General features: G+C 37.1%; 3 protein-coding genes across 3 annotated transcripts; 1 reads left to right on the forward strand and 2 right to left on the reverse strand.

Annotated features, from left to right (window-relative positions):
• Window positions 1-1,393: 1,393 nt before the first annotated feature.
• Window positions 1,394-8,265, reverse strand: LOC134745021 (MMS19 nucleotide excision repair protein). Its single transcript, XM_063678990.1, has 7 exons — window positions 8,039-8,265; window positions 7,200-7,583; window positions 6,445-6,794; window positions 4,681-6,135; window positions 3,202-3,465; window positions 2,118-2,285; window positions 1,394-1,873 (listed from the first exon to the last, which is right to left on the reverse strand). Exons 1-7 carry the CDS (start codon window positions 8,124-8,126, stop codon window positions 1,670-1,672), a joined length of 2,913 nt encoding a protein of 970 aa, XP_063535060.1. The 5' UTR covers window positions 8,127-8,265; the 3' UTR covers window positions 1,394-1,669.
• Window positions 8,266-9,108: 843 nt separating this feature from the next.
• On the forward strand, window positions 9,109-10,365 carry LOC134745023 (DNL-type zinc finger protein-like). Its single transcript, XM_063678992.1, has one exon. The coding sequence runs from the start codon at window positions 9,211-9,213 to the stop codon at window positions 9,739-9,741; it is 531 nt and encodes a 176-aa protein (XP_063535062.1). The 5' UTR covers window positions 9,109-9,210; the 3' UTR covers window positions 9,742-10,365.
• LOC134745022 (docking protein 2) lies at window positions 10,226-14,845 on the reverse strand. The gene is made up of 2 exons (XM_063678991.1): window positions 14,610-14,845; window positions 10,226-12,808 (listed from the first exon to the last, which is right to left on the reverse strand). The coding sequence occupies exons 1-2, from the start codon at window positions 14,691-14,693 to the stop codon at window positions 11,258-11,260; spliced, it is 1,635 nt and encodes a 544-aa protein (XP_063535061.1). The 5' UTR covers window positions 14,694-14,845; the 3' UTR covers window positions 10,226-11,257.
• Between the last annotated feature and the right edge of the window lie 487 nt (window positions 14,846-15,332).

Genomic DNA, 15,332 nt, shown 5'->3' on the forward strand with positions numbered 1-15,332 from the left:
ATTGACTTTCCTCTAGTCTATTTAAGGCTCGGCCAAACACAAGGCGCGACGTAGCGCCGCGTCCGCGCCGCGTGATGCCTGTTCAAACAGGTCGCGCGCGGATCACGCCGGCCTCGCGCTCTCAACACGCCCTCATCGCGCGCGCGGATGCGGCGCGATGCGGACGTGACTCGCGCCCGATACAGCACCAGCATGCGCCCGCGGAGGGTTTCTCATTCACGTCCGACTGATGTGACCCATGACCCTGGGCGCGACAGAAGCGGGGCGCGATGCCGGCGGGACGCAGTCTGTTTGACGTCGCTAACCTAAGTTCGCCCGCCTTTGTACTGCCTATTTCTGTGCCATATTTGTGTTCTGTGCTTTGAACAATAAAGAGTTTATACATATATACATACATAATATATCAAAATATATTATATACATACATAATATATCAAAATATATTATAGCGAGGCATCTACGATTAAAAAAAAATATACGTGCCTACTACTGCTAGTATACATACTTGAATGAACTAAAGCGGTTCAGCCTCCCCAGTATCCGTACCACAAGTCACTGACAGTGTCAAAACTGACATATACGCGTCTACGTAATTTACTTTCTATATGCAAGTACGAGCGAGATGCATAGAAAGTAAGTTACGTTCTCGATAGCATTTATGTCATACCAAATAGTGGTAGACACCCTGGCGCGCCAATAAAGAACCGTCTCGTGCGAGTTATAACGGTCATAATAATTATATTAGGGACGAGTATCGAATTAGTCGAATACAACTTTTCCGTCTGTCTTGATTACTAAAGTAAAAAAAAAGAAAACATTTTGCCGTGATAATTTATTTATTTATTTTTATTATTATTTAATATTGTCTTCGGTTACCGCGATAGTTACTCATGAAATAAAACTATGAAAACGGATTATATCGCGTATATTGAATTTATAATACATCCCGACGTTTCGAACTCTTTACAGCGTTCGTGGTCAACGGGTGACTGAGGAAAAATTACAAAATGCAAAAATACCCACATACTAAAATAATGAACAATCATAGACTACAAACTTTAAGGCTGGTTGTACATGCAAAATCGGTTCATAAGGCTAGTTATACACTATAATTATTTTTCAAGTAAAGATATATATATATATATACGCGATAAAAAATAAACTATGCCGGCTCCAACCCTACACCACGGACCCGAGAAGATTATTTTAGTATGTGGGTATTTTTGCATTTTGTAATTTTTCCTCAGTCACCCGTTGACCACGAACGCTGTAAAGAGTTCGAAACGTCGGGATGTATTATAAATTCAATATACGCGATATAATCCGTTTTCATAGTTTTATTTTATTATTATTTGTTTTTTTTATTCTTGCTGCAACAATATTATTTATATAATTTCTTGTAGACACATTCATACTACATAACAATACCGAAAAGCCCAGGATAAAAACGATACAGTCCGTTTTACGCCAAAGTAAGCCATACTAGGTACATCATCATCAAATATATCGGAGCAGCACAGGCGCTCAAAAATATCTGAACATGCGATAATTTTTGAATTAAAAATAGACTATTATCTTAATTCCTGGTGCAGTACAGGATAATTAAAAAAAAATTGAAAAATCACTGTTATCGTTTTTACTCTGGTTTCTTCAAATCATTCATATTGGTTCAATTTGTCTTATCTTCCCCTGGCGCGCCAATAAGGAACCATCTAGTGCGAGCTTTAACGGCCATACTGCGGACGAGTCGCTTCTTGTCGTCGAGAGATGGCGCCAGGTCCAATAACACGTCTTGCTTGAATGGAAGCAGGAGCATGGTGGGGTAGGTGTGCGCTATGTCGAATAGGCATTGGAGACTTTTTATTCTGACGTCCTGAAAATAGTGAAATAGTACATTGTGTGCTAAGTTAGCCATTACACACGATAAAAAAGCAGATGTGTGTAATGACCAATGCACACGCGTTTCATACGACGTTTTTCAACACACTTGCGAGGAAAAACATTTTATAACAGCCAATGGGGGAGCACCATACAATACTTTAGCTGCTGTCTGTACGCAACGCACATCCTATAATTTTTTCTCTGACAAACAATAAAATCCAAATAAAATATCTTACCATAGACTTAACATATTTGGACAAGTTCACCAGCCGTGGCAAAATTGTCTGTATGCTATCAGCCACAGTAACATGTTTCGCTTGCACCAGATATGACAATATATCAGTCATGACGAGTAATAGATCGCTGTTGTCGTATTGTAGGGAATCGATCACTAGGGGCACGACCTGCAAACAATAAAGGTAAGTGGTAATCCTGAAAATGGAAAAGGATTATTTCATTATCTTCCTTGCGTTGTCCTGGCATTTTGCCACGGCTCATGGCAGCCTGGGGTCCGCTTGACAATTAATCCCAAGAATTGGCGTAGGCACTAGTTTTTACCAAAGCGACTGCCATCTGACCTTCCAACTCGGAGCGGAAACACAGAATAACTAATAGTACTACTGTACTACTAAAACTAGGTAGGTAGGTAGGTAGGGGTAGGGGGTAGGTAGGTCTTGTTGGGATTAGCCCGGTTTCCTCACGATGTTTTCCTTCACCGAAAAGCGACTGGTAAATATTAAATGACATTTCGTACATAAAATCCGAAAAACTCATCGGTACGAGCCGAAGTTTGAACACGCGACCTCCGGATTGCAAGTCGCACGCTCTTACCGCTAAGCCACCAGCGCTTCAACGGGAATGTGAAGGGATTATTTAATAGTATAAATTCGGAACTACGCAGTCGCTTAAACTATCTGTTTTGTGGTTATAGTAGAATGTTTAATGACAGCATAATTATAATAACAATTTTTTAGGGAATATGACGGTCAGAGCTGGCGGCCGGGGTCCGATATAAAATCGAGGGTAAAATGGTTTGTCTTCAACAGAACAGATTGATAGTGCATTAGCGCCTGAGCGCGTGCTACGGCGCGTGCTATTGTCAGACACAATGGCACACCGCCCTCATAAAAGGAACAATGGCTTTTGTTTAACAGATTACCGTCTTAGGCGTAAAAATCATTTGAGAAGATGCAGACTATACCATCGGTCACTGCCAGCTTACTTGCCAAAGCAGAGAATATGTGGTACATCCTCTGTTTGTAGTAAGCTTTCGACAGATCTTACTTATTTCTCTATGACTAACGTATAAATGAGCCTTACCTTAATAACCTCACTATTAAGTACACTCTTAGGCGCCTTCGCCAACACATAGGCCCAGCTAAGTAATACATTTTCCTTCGTACCCTCCGTCACTTCCAGCTTACTTGCCAAAGCCGAGAAGCTCTGGTACATCCTCTGTTTGTATAGTAAGCTTATTCGGCAATGGTGTTTAGGGGTCAAATGGTCAGGACTGTCGGTCATTATGAGATGGATCGCTTCAGCGCTGGTTAGGCTGTAGTCTGGTATTGATAGGACTTTTGTTATCTGTAATAAGTAATTAAAGATTTGATTAAAAGTTATGTTAGTGACAAAAAATATGAAAAAGTTAGAATACTTATATGCTGTACATGTATTCTTGATATTTTACATTCAATTTTACATCTCAATTTCTTAAAACTATATGTATTCATGTAAAGTCAGGTGCCCTAAGATAAGTACCTAAAGGGTAAACACGTGACCCTATTATTAAGACTTCTCTGTCCGTCTGTCTGTCACCAGGCTGTATCTCATGAACCGTGATAGCTTGTTGAAATTTTCACAGATGATGTATTTCTGCTGCCCTATAACAACAAATACTAAAAAGTACGGAACCCTCGGTGGGTGAGTCCATTTTGCGCCGGTTTTCTTATACAGCTAGTATAGCGACATGGGTACTTAAGTTGGGAAGCTTAGTACATACATGGTAAAATCCTTATAACCTCGTAAGGCCCACCATACAAAGTTTCCCTATTTTTAATTTGAACCTTATTGTATAGAAGATTAGGGTGAATTTCATTTGTTTTAGAAAACAATGAAACAAAAGAAATGCGACTTAATTCAGTTAGTGTAAGGTTCAAATTAGATTGAAACAGAGTGTACATTGTAATGCACACCGGGCCTTACGAGGATAATTTGGAAAATTATAAAGTGTGCATTCTACAGCTCTGTACTAACAGTTAATAGGGAATATTACGCGAAACTCTGCGTAGGGGGCGCCAGGGCACCACTACCACAATCTAAGGGTCTATTAAGGCCTATTAATTATATAAAATTTCTTTATCTAACATCTCTGTCACTCTTGTCTTGCATATTCGAGCGATAAAGAGGCAGATAGCGAATTTTCGGATTCGCGTTTCCCGGTAGGTCCTCTGTAAGCAAACCGCCTTGATGTATCAATGTCATATTTTATTATCTCTGAAAACTTGTCAAAAACCTGTTAAAGGTACAGAATGTATAGGTTATTCTATGGTTTACTAAAAAGGTTAGTCCTGCACTCTGGTGGCAGAACATTGCAGTAATTTGTATGCTATTATGTAAGTTTATCACGAAATAAATGATTTATGATTGTGATTTATGATTTATAATATCCCCTATTATTTGAGACATACTTGGAAGCAGCAAGAGATGGCCTCCAACTGGCAGAATGACAATCAAGATCGCAAGAAATCGTAACAGAGATCCATGGGGAAGCTTTTTCCTAAAGAAATTATCAAATCTTACCTTTTCTAACCAAAACTGGAACAAATTGCTTCCTCTCAATACCAATGCTTTGGTTATCCATCCATACAGCATTATAAGTCTAGGACACAATTTCTCACTATCTCTATTACAAGTTGTCAAGTGATTCTTCAATTGATCATATAAAATATCGAATTTTTGACCATACTCTGCTTTGTTCATAAAATGAGCTACCAAACTGCATGCTTTTCTTCTAGTAAGTTCGTCATCAGAAGATAACGACAATTTCAAACTTAACAACATTATCTCAGTAAAATTAGTCTCAAAAACTGTTTGATGTAAAGAGTTATACAAAGATTCTAAGGTGAGGAAATAACATTCTTCGTTTTTACATTTCTCTAAAACCGTTTGTGCGTGTTTTGCCAGTATATTACATTGCTTCTCAGATGGCAAACTGGCTATTGTTGTAGAAATCAAGGCATATCCATGGGTTAAGGAGTCTAGTCTGTTTAAAGGCTCATTCATAAGCCAGGAAAGTATGGAGTCTATGAGACCGTGGTCACTCTCGATTTGCGTCAACTTTTGGTCACTGTACAAACTTGAATTAGACATTGACTCACTTAGCGCCTCCACAACTTTTAAGGCCTCCTGGTCTTTTAAAGTGATCAATTTCAACATTTCCTCTATAATTACTTGCGTAAAGTCATCTATACTTGCCAAGTTTGAGAGTAGATTCAGTCGTTTTTTCAAAGCAGTTTTGTCTTGAGTCAAATTTTCTAAGTCACACTTCCCTTTGACCACCAATGCCATGATAGTCTCTGGGTATTTTCTAGCTAAAGCATGAACTGCTTCCACACTTACGCTTAGAACATCATTCTCCTGACTATATTGGATATTATGGATCAATACTTCCACAAACGGCACAATTAGTTCTGTTTCTATGACTTTCTTCACTCTTATCATCGTTTTGAAACCCGCTATTTGGTATTCCTTATCAGGTTGGCTGACTGCAGTCAAGCATAACTGAGGTATTTCAATGACCTGCTTTTCAATATCATCTAACACCTCCCAATGTACCGCCAGTTCATATAGATCGCCTAGAAACTCTAATGTTGCTATTTGTAGTTTCCGAGCTTGATTTAGTTCGTAAAATGCCAGAGCAGCGGGTATCATTGATTTGGTTATGAGAACACAAGATTCTTTTGAAGCATTTGCAGTTGTCAGTAGTACTTTAGTAGCTTGAACAAACTGTGCGACTGTGGATGCCTCTGCTATAGAAGTTTGCATGGAAATAAGTATTCCTTTAACAAAATTCTCAAATGATTGACTCGTGTTAGAAGAAGTTGCCAATTTAGCAACTAAGATTGATAATGCTTGATGAGCAGCCATTTTTAGCTCCTCGTCGGTTTTGTGAGATATTTCCCTGTTTAGTGAAGACCATAAGGCTTTTAGGAAGGGGTCATAAGCTTCTGGGTGGAATGTCTTACAGCTTTTCTCCTGAAAAAATGGGAAAATAATTTTAACCTTGACATAAAATCGTTAAATTCACTGCATTTGGCCAATAAAAGCAGTATTTTTTTTTAATGCAGAATGAACATTAGTCATGTTATAAAATTGTGAACATGTTTACTTCTTGAGTTTGTTGTAAAATTTAGTACATTGATATATCCTGAGTATATTTCTTAATAGGGTCATGGCTCGGCTTAGGCAACCAATGCGTCCAGAATATAGTTTGACTATTGTATGTGCAAAATATTTCTCGTTTAACAGTTGTAATTAATATCAAATTAAACAAACCGAACTAACCAATAGCTTCAATGAATCAAGTTTGGCCAACCTTAAGCTGGAATCCAATTTCTCTATCAACAATACCAAACAATGCTCCCCAAACTGTGGTATAGCACACAAACATGGACATAGTTCATCTGCTAAGTCTTGTCTGGACACAGCTGCGGGATCATCCGGTGACGGATGAAAATCAATTGGATAATAGCATGAGATCACTTCAAACATTTCATCAACTAAATGTCCGAGTGGTATATGCCTCAGGAATGTTGGAAGGAATCCAAATAGGAACAGTAAGTTTCGCGGGTCCCTCTCTCCGTCCATTGCTGATATGAACCCATAGACAAAGTCTGGCCCCAAGGTTTTCATATCTGGGAAATAAATTGACATTAGACAATAATTAATAACTAGTTTTCTCATCCTACTTGTAAATTATGGTTTAAATTATTGCACAGTCAGATTTAGAATAAAAGAAAACACAATTATCATTAGATACAGTTTTTGAAGAGTACAGTTGCCGCCGTCGCCGGAGTCGCCAAGGTGCCATCTATCCTCATCAGCACAACATTGTGAAATAGAAACAGTGTAAGTGTTGTAAGTAATTAAAGATCTACACATAGACCAGTCACCCACTTTATGGCTTCGTCACTCAGGGTGATCAGGTCTTCGGGAGGGCCAGCGCCATAATTGATTGAATTGATTGAACATAAGGTTTTCTTTTATTATTAGATGCATAAAAATAATAAAAGATAAGGAAAGGAAATTGTAATACTTACATTCAATATCTTTCTCTAGTAATCTCCTTATAATCAAATAGATGTTTTGCCTATCTTGTCTCACTTGTGACTGACATGGTACTTCTCTAAACAGTATAGTAAAGAATTCCCCACTACACTGCACATCATAGTTCTTCATATCAATGATAGCCAAAAATCCTTCCAAAACTGATGGTATAACTCTATGGTTATCTTTTAAACGATCTATATAAAATTTCGTTATATATTTAACTTGCTTTTCCGATAAGAAATCTCTCGGTAATTCTTTTAGGATTTTGGTATAAAATCTCATTCCTTTTTCACGATTTTCTGGTTCTTTGTTTGTGAGGACTCCAGCCATATTTTCAACAAGGCGTGTTATGTCTATGTGGGAAGATATTATGTCTACGAAAAAAGTTATTATTAGATACATAAAGTTCAAACATTGAATAATTGCTTATAAGAAATTTAAGTGACTAGAGCAGAAAGGATTTTATAAAATGTATATATCTTGAGCAAAAATTGGCTTAATTTTTTTGATAAATCATAATTCATAATATAAAAGAACATAATTATGTAAAATTTTAAATTTTATGAATAAAGGAATATGAATATGAACCAATATAAAAAGTCAAATATATGATAAGGAACCGTTTATATCTGCCAGGTCATGAGGCCAAGGATTGTGTAAATATAAATAGAATAATCGTTAGAAGACGACAGTGACGAAATAAATAAGTCAAAACAAATAGAATGTATTACAACCATATTACATCTGTAGGATTCTTCATAGTAGTAAATACCTACCTACTTTAAAAATTAGACCAAGAACGGAAGCACATCGCAATATTTGTACTCACCAGTAACAATGCTCGATGTTTTAGCAAATATGTCCTCATTCTTTATTATTTCATCAGACAACTCCGCTCTAAACCACACAGAATCCATTTTGATGAAAAGAAAACGACTAAAACTTAAGTGTTTGCAATGGAGACACTTTCTTAGGCACCTATTGTGTTTATATTACACCGCTTTACACATTTTCTGGTTGGAATTTCATAACGTCGGAAAACTTAAATTTTTCATTATGAATCTTCAATTTTTAGGTTACGTTATAGATTTGACCGATGTTGCTAGAGCATTTCTAGCTAATTATATGAAATACAGAAGAAAATGTTATGAACAACTAAATTGCTAAAAACATCGTTTCAAGTTAATCCTTTAGCAGTTAGTATAAATCAGAAAAAGATATAAAACCTTTATTATTAACTAACTTAGCGGTTTCACTCACGTATTTTTAGTCACTCGCGCGCCGCAGTACGTAGCGCCCACCCGTCGTGACCGCTACTCACTCAGGCACTGTTACTGTTAGTGCTTGAAAATGGAGATCTTAGGCTCTCCGAAACATATCGCGCGAGTGACTAAAAATACGTGAGTGAAACCGCTAAGTTAGTTAAGTTAATATGTCTCACGATAGTTTAAATTCGAGCCTTATTATTGTCATCATTCAAACCTGATATTAATAATAACGACATATTTATTTTTGAGTAATTTAGTGGTCACTCTGTTTTTTATACTACCTAATGATATATAAGTATGCTTGTTTGCCACCGATGTGGTATAAAAAAAAGTAAATATTGACTTGTGGTAGTTTGACCAACATACCGAATATTTGTCGAAATTTACAAATAAATTACCTTTGTATACTATCAGAATACAATAAAATAAACCCAAAAAATCTCTAAATGTAATCACCTGGCAACACGTTTATGTTTATATATTTAAGCTCATGAAATAAACGCCAAGTATCCAAAGTGTCACTTAGCTTCTGAGCGGGTCATAATGTAGCTGAAACAGGTTGTCTGATAAGTTTGACAGTGACAGCTGTCAAATTTTCACAAGACGAACGGAACGGAACGGGCGACGTGTATGTGTATGTCGCACGCAGGCAGCATACTATATTTTGACATCTTATTGGTAGTGATGCAATACTAATATTCCTATCAAAGCGTGAAAATTAATTCTATTAAACATGTCGCACAAAACTTTAATTGATTTCGTAGTGAAATACCACACGCCGCGGTTATTAAACAACATAGTATTCTTTCCGAGCAATGGGAATTCATATTTTGGAAGACGTCTGGTTGTCCCTGCGAAAACGGTAGCTGCAACAGCGGTATCTCCAAGAAACTTCAGCACAACTAGAACCAAATTCACAGATGTACAAGCCACCGAACAGATGCAGATACAAGGCAAATTCCAACTAATGTATACCTGCAAAAAATGTAATACCAGAAGCACAAAGTTCATCACAAAACTTGCCTACTACAAGGGAGTCGTGATCGTGAATTGTGATGGTTGTGAGCATAGACACCTGATTGCTGATAACTTAAATTGGTTCAGTGATATGAATGGAAAGAAAAATATAGAAGATATCATGGCGGAGAAGGGAGAAACGGTTCAGAAGATTTTGTCAGAAGATCTTGAGTTTATTGCAACCGAAATGGTCAAGAATATAGAGAAATCTGAAGCTGAAGAGTTAGCCACATTACCAAAGCTATGAGGAGATGTAACCTGTAATTTTTAATTCAATAATTTTCTGTCAATATTTAAATGACAACATGCTGTTTGTAATAAACAATTTTTGTTGCATTTTAAAGTTGAACTAACATTTGAAGGCACTGTAATTCAATTTATTCCAGATATATAATGTTAAATTAGTCTATATGTATTCCAATCTTCACTACTGTGGTTTAGCAACTATTTAGAACAACGGACTCAGTTCTAAGATGAGTATAGTATCACGACATTACTTTGTTGTTAAATTAACACATTCACTGCCAGGAACCTACCTGGTGGGTGCTCATGAACTTTGCTCAGTTGCCACCGCTGGGCAGGTTGTTTTATACACCTATAGACAACCGGTTTCTGGGGTATTGCGCCATTTTTGTCTGGCAGTAAATGTGTTCTAATTGTGTATTATTTATGTTCTTAATAATCAGGGCAGCAAATGATTTGTAAATAAGGGAAATAAACAATGCAACAAGAAACTGGATTATGATTTTATTTATCAATATTTTCAGTTTATAAAATAAGTCACAATAATATGGCTTTAATAAAATTATACATAGACTATATGTGGTAATCTACTTGTAAAGATAATCCTAATAAAATATTGGTAACACTGCATTTTAAGGAAACTTATAAGAAAATGTAAAGAATTGAAATGAATGATGAGATTGATTTTGGCATAAAAATAATGTCATAAGTCGTAACATAAAGACTTGGAGTGTAATGAAAATACTGATTATTAACAGATTTTTTTTAAACAGGCCTGTGGCTTGCAGTGGATTGATAACAGCCACTGATGATATTAATAATCCTGTGGTAAATTGAAAGGAAGCTTCTAATAGATACTTGCGACAGAATGTCAATATAAATCAGCACCATCCATCTCTCTTATTTCAAAATAAGATAACTCATCTGACGAGTGTTACTAATAATCTGGTCTCTTGACATTTATCCTTAATTGCTCAATATAGATCTTTTATGACACAATTAACATTAACATAATTAATGATTTCAGTGCCACCACCAGGTTTTGAAACCTAAATACTGAAATGGGTAATGAAATACTTTTAAAGTGCATGATCTTTATATGCATATAAAAAAATATGGTACACTAATACTACATTTAAACATAAAGTATATTGGCACCAACTGGTAGACTTGTCACTGTTGAATTCTAGAAATAGTCCTTATACTAAGAGCAATAAGGCACTGTTTAATCACATGGTCCGTAAATCAATATCTTCAAAGGAAAATAAACACTTACAGTTATATACATTGACCTATAAAATGTATATAAGCACTTAACTAAATTGTGAAAAGTACAAATTGGAATGCAAATAGTAATTTCTTGTCATTATAACTATAATTCGTAACATGTTTTTTTTAAAATATTTTCATCTAAAAGTTTACCCACAATAATCTCTTCCTATTCGAATTTCTGGTATAAAAAAATTTCAGTCTTAGTGTATAATATTCGCTGTAATACTTATAACATTTTAAAAGTAACCTTACACCCTTTTTGGTCGGCTAATAACTGCATAGTCAGTCCCATTACATGTGTTATGATTGATCTCTTCCAAACTGACCTGGTTTTGCAGTGCCTGAGCTTGTGCAGCAGTGGGTACTTGAGGCCCTGGAGCATTTGGTTTCCGTATCATACCATATCCTAGATGAGAATCATCAGCCAGTCTTGCAGTCTGCATCACATTCTCCACTTCATCATAATCATTCCAAGTATCTTTACTCTTTTGATCCCCAGGAATCAATGTCGTTGGACGGGCTTCAACTTTTTTATACTTAGCAGACTTATTCAACTTACTTGTAGAACCAAAATACTGTAGTCGGTCATAGTTCTCATCCTCCGGATCAACCATTGGACTTGGTAACAGTATAATTCTAGAACCTTCTGGGCCAGAAGTGTTCAAATTATCTTGTGATCTTGATATAAGTTTCATGCAGTTAGGGTTATCACCCAAATTAGGTGTGAACTCAGTGTGGTCAGGGTCTTCGATACCAAGAGTTTTCCAAGCTTCACTACGAACTTCCACCTTGTCATATGGCACAGAAGGAGGACTTGGGTCTCTTTTCACTTGTTCAATTGGTTCATAATTCTCAAGTTTTTTATATCTGCCAAAATCTAGGCTTTCATCTGTTGAACTGCATAACTCTTTCACAAGAGCCTTGGGCATGTTGATGATTTTTCGTGGAGGTTTTTGTGGCTTGGGCTTTAATGCTGGCTTAGGCATTAAGAGAGGTGCACTATCTCTTTCAGAGAATGAGCTTTGCTGGCTTGAAGGTGCAGTTTTGAACGAAAGAGAACTCAAGCTTAAATCATCAGGCCTGGCAGCCACTAAAGGACTCCTAGATCCAGGGAATAAATTTGCACCGGCCTGTAAGTTGAATTCACTGTGTTCAGGACTATTTAAATCACTGCCAATCATCTGCTTCATGGTTTTCATCTTCAATGAGACACACTTAAATATCTCAGACTGGTTAGGATGCTCCAAATGGAAGATACCTTCACCTGTATCACATTTTCTTCCTGCCTCAAATGTGAATTTTCCCTGTCTATAACCATAACGTCTTATATATCTATATGGCCAAGTAGCATACAGCTTATTGTCATTTACATCTCTTAAATCAATGGCAGTTGTAGTGAGGAGTAGCAGGTACCGCATCACCTCCAAACCACACCTTATTGATGCATCGGAAGGGCACAATTTGACTGAGAATACTCCTTCTCCTGATGAACAGTAGAGGTCATTGTCCTCATCACAGCGAACAGGACTTGTGTCTCTGCCTTTAAATGCTACAGACTGCAGCGCTTTCACCCATTCTAATGTTTCCAGTTCTGATTGAGCACAGAATTGCTGGGTATGTGACTTAGTAAGTACAGTGATAATGTTTGGACTAGAATGTGTTATCTTAATACAATTCTCAAGGGTAATAATCTTGGGGATGGCACCTGTATTAATGTCATCCTTATTATCATATATCTCTAATCTCTCAATACCCTGCTTGCTGGAGCTTAGAAGCAGACAGTACTTTTGTTGTTGTTTCTGAAAACAATTAAAATCATATTACAATTGACTATATCAGGCCTCCTTCACTCGCTCAAAGCCACGCGCTATATGCCTACCGCTCGGCGTATCGTCGACGATATAATCGACAGAGGGCCGCCGAACGCCCGCCTGAGCGCTCGCACCGCACGTTTCCCGCGCTTACGCTTCGAAATGCCGAAACCACGTAATTATTGTGCAGTAGATGGGTGTAAAAGTCAAAAAACAAAAGAAAATTTGTCGTTTTTTAGGGTTCCTTACCCAAAGGGTAAAACGGCACCCTATTACCAAAGATATAACTCCGTAATAAATGGATACAGTCTAAGGAAAAAACGTGCCTCGAAAATCAAGAAAATTTGATTCTCGTTCAGAGGGCGCTACTAGTTTTGGCCTATAGTCGTATAGATGGCGTTTACGGTTTCGTTTGTTATTTAACAATTTTAACGCATATCAGTGAAAGAACATGGGTCAAAATCATAAAAATAATTAATGCAAATAAAAAAATCATTTATCTATATTTAAATACATTCTATCATATTTTTATAAATCTTCATTTTTAGTTTTAAAGTGTGTCGACAGATGGCAGTGAATTTACTGGGGTTACAAAATTTACTATGACAGTACCGCTCTAGTATAAGTTACTCTATGCTATTTTCGAAATCATTTATGGCGTTTTTAGGGTTTCGTACCCAAAGGGTAAAAACGGGACCCTATTACTAAGACTGCGCTGTTCGTCTGTCCGTCTGGCTGTCTGTCACCAGGCTGTATCTCATGAACCGTGATAGCTAGACAGTTGAAATTTTCACAGATGATGTATTTCTGTTGCCGCTATAATAACAAATACTAAAAAGTACGGAACCCTCGGTGGGCGAGTCCGACTCGCACTTGGCCGGTTTTTTCATTTCCGAGAGACGAAGAAAGGTGAGTAGTATTTTAAATCTATCTTTATGAATTTTGACACTATTTATTTCTTTGAACATAAGTAGATAAATCGTAAATTAAGGAGTTTTTTGAGTCAGGTATTATAAGTGTTGTTTTTAAATATTTGATTGACTAATATAAAATATGGTTGATTCGCAACATTCGTTTTATTACAATAATAACATAAGTAACAGTACAACCCTAGCGCATTCTTACGATGACGCGTTGGCACGTGGCTCGCACGGCGAGCAAGGCAGTCTCGACTCTTTGTGCGCCATACTTATGGTACATTTCTTCTCGTCCTGAGCAGCAGGTATTATTATTAAGATTTTGTAGGCTATTATAGAGTAGGTATTTTCGCTTTTGTATGGGAATGATGTATCTGTTACGTAGTAACTATTTATTAATCTGTGACTATATACAGTTAGTTATGAACCCGTGGAGCGCTCCAGTATCACAGACGGAACTAACTAACATACTACATACACACACTACTACTACGTACTACACACGTGTGATAGTAGGGCGCTCCACGGGTTAAGGAAAATATAACACTAAATAATTGCTCTTCATATAAAATATCTATTATTTCCTTTTGATAATAGGTGAAAACCAAATAACGAATTAATTCGAATACTTAGAAATACATTAAAATCGATGAACTTCAGAACAACATTCGAGATTCGAGCCGAAAACTATTTAGAACAGGTAATCGGAAGTCTGAAACTACAAGGCACATTGCTAGCCACCTGTGACTCACGACCCAGTGTCGTAACGTAGCACACTATAGGTTCCGCGTGATTCACTCACGCAACTTACTTCGTAACTTCTGCAATATTAAACATACCGTAACCGCGAAAAAAAAACAAAAGTTTATTACCTTCTTAGGAAATTTACTAAACACATTCCCTCCGGCGGGAGGGAACAACAAACAACCGGATTTAATTTCGTCGTGCTGCTCCATTTTACACGTCGCTCAAGCTGTTTTGCAAATTCGTCGCAAATCGGCGGGTGTAGTAAAACATATCAATAGTATTCAAAGGCTTGTCTTTATTGGTATCTCAATGATAATAAAACCCGTGCGCGCAAATTCCGTTCTGTTCTGTTGTATGACAGCCAGAGCCAGCTGCAGTTCTGTCAAAATTGTGTCGCCATTGTTCCTGTTTGAGATACTGATTTTTTGTTGAAAGTTCGTTACTAGTGTTATTTATAAGTCATAATTTCATAAGCTCGCTCCAGACTACGTGGCGCGAAGCCGCGAACGCGAGTGTGGAGTCGATTTGGCTGATTAGTGAACTAGACTCCACACTCGCATTCGCGGCTTCGCGCCGCGATTCGCGCACGAGTGTGGAGGGACATATAGGAGTTTGAAGTTTAATTAAAATAACACCTACACTGCGTGTGCTGTCAAAATCTCTGCAGACTTTTCTTGGTTTAAATCTAATTATAATAAATAAATAGAGTTTTTTAATTGTGAAATTGGCCAGAATAATTATTTTCTCTTTTTTATATCCTTTTTCCGTCTGTCAGACAACATTCAAACAAATACCGCAGCAGTTATGTCAAAGCCTTAAACAAACCTTAAAAAATCCTTAAGACCCTC

Source organism: Cydia strobilella, chromosome 10, assembly GCF_947568885.1.
Source record: "Cydia strobilella chromosome 10, ilCydStro3.1, whole genome shotgun sequence".
Taxonomy (NCBI): Eukaryota; Metazoa; Arthropoda; class Insecta; order Lepidoptera; family Tortricidae; genus Cydia; species Cydia strobilella.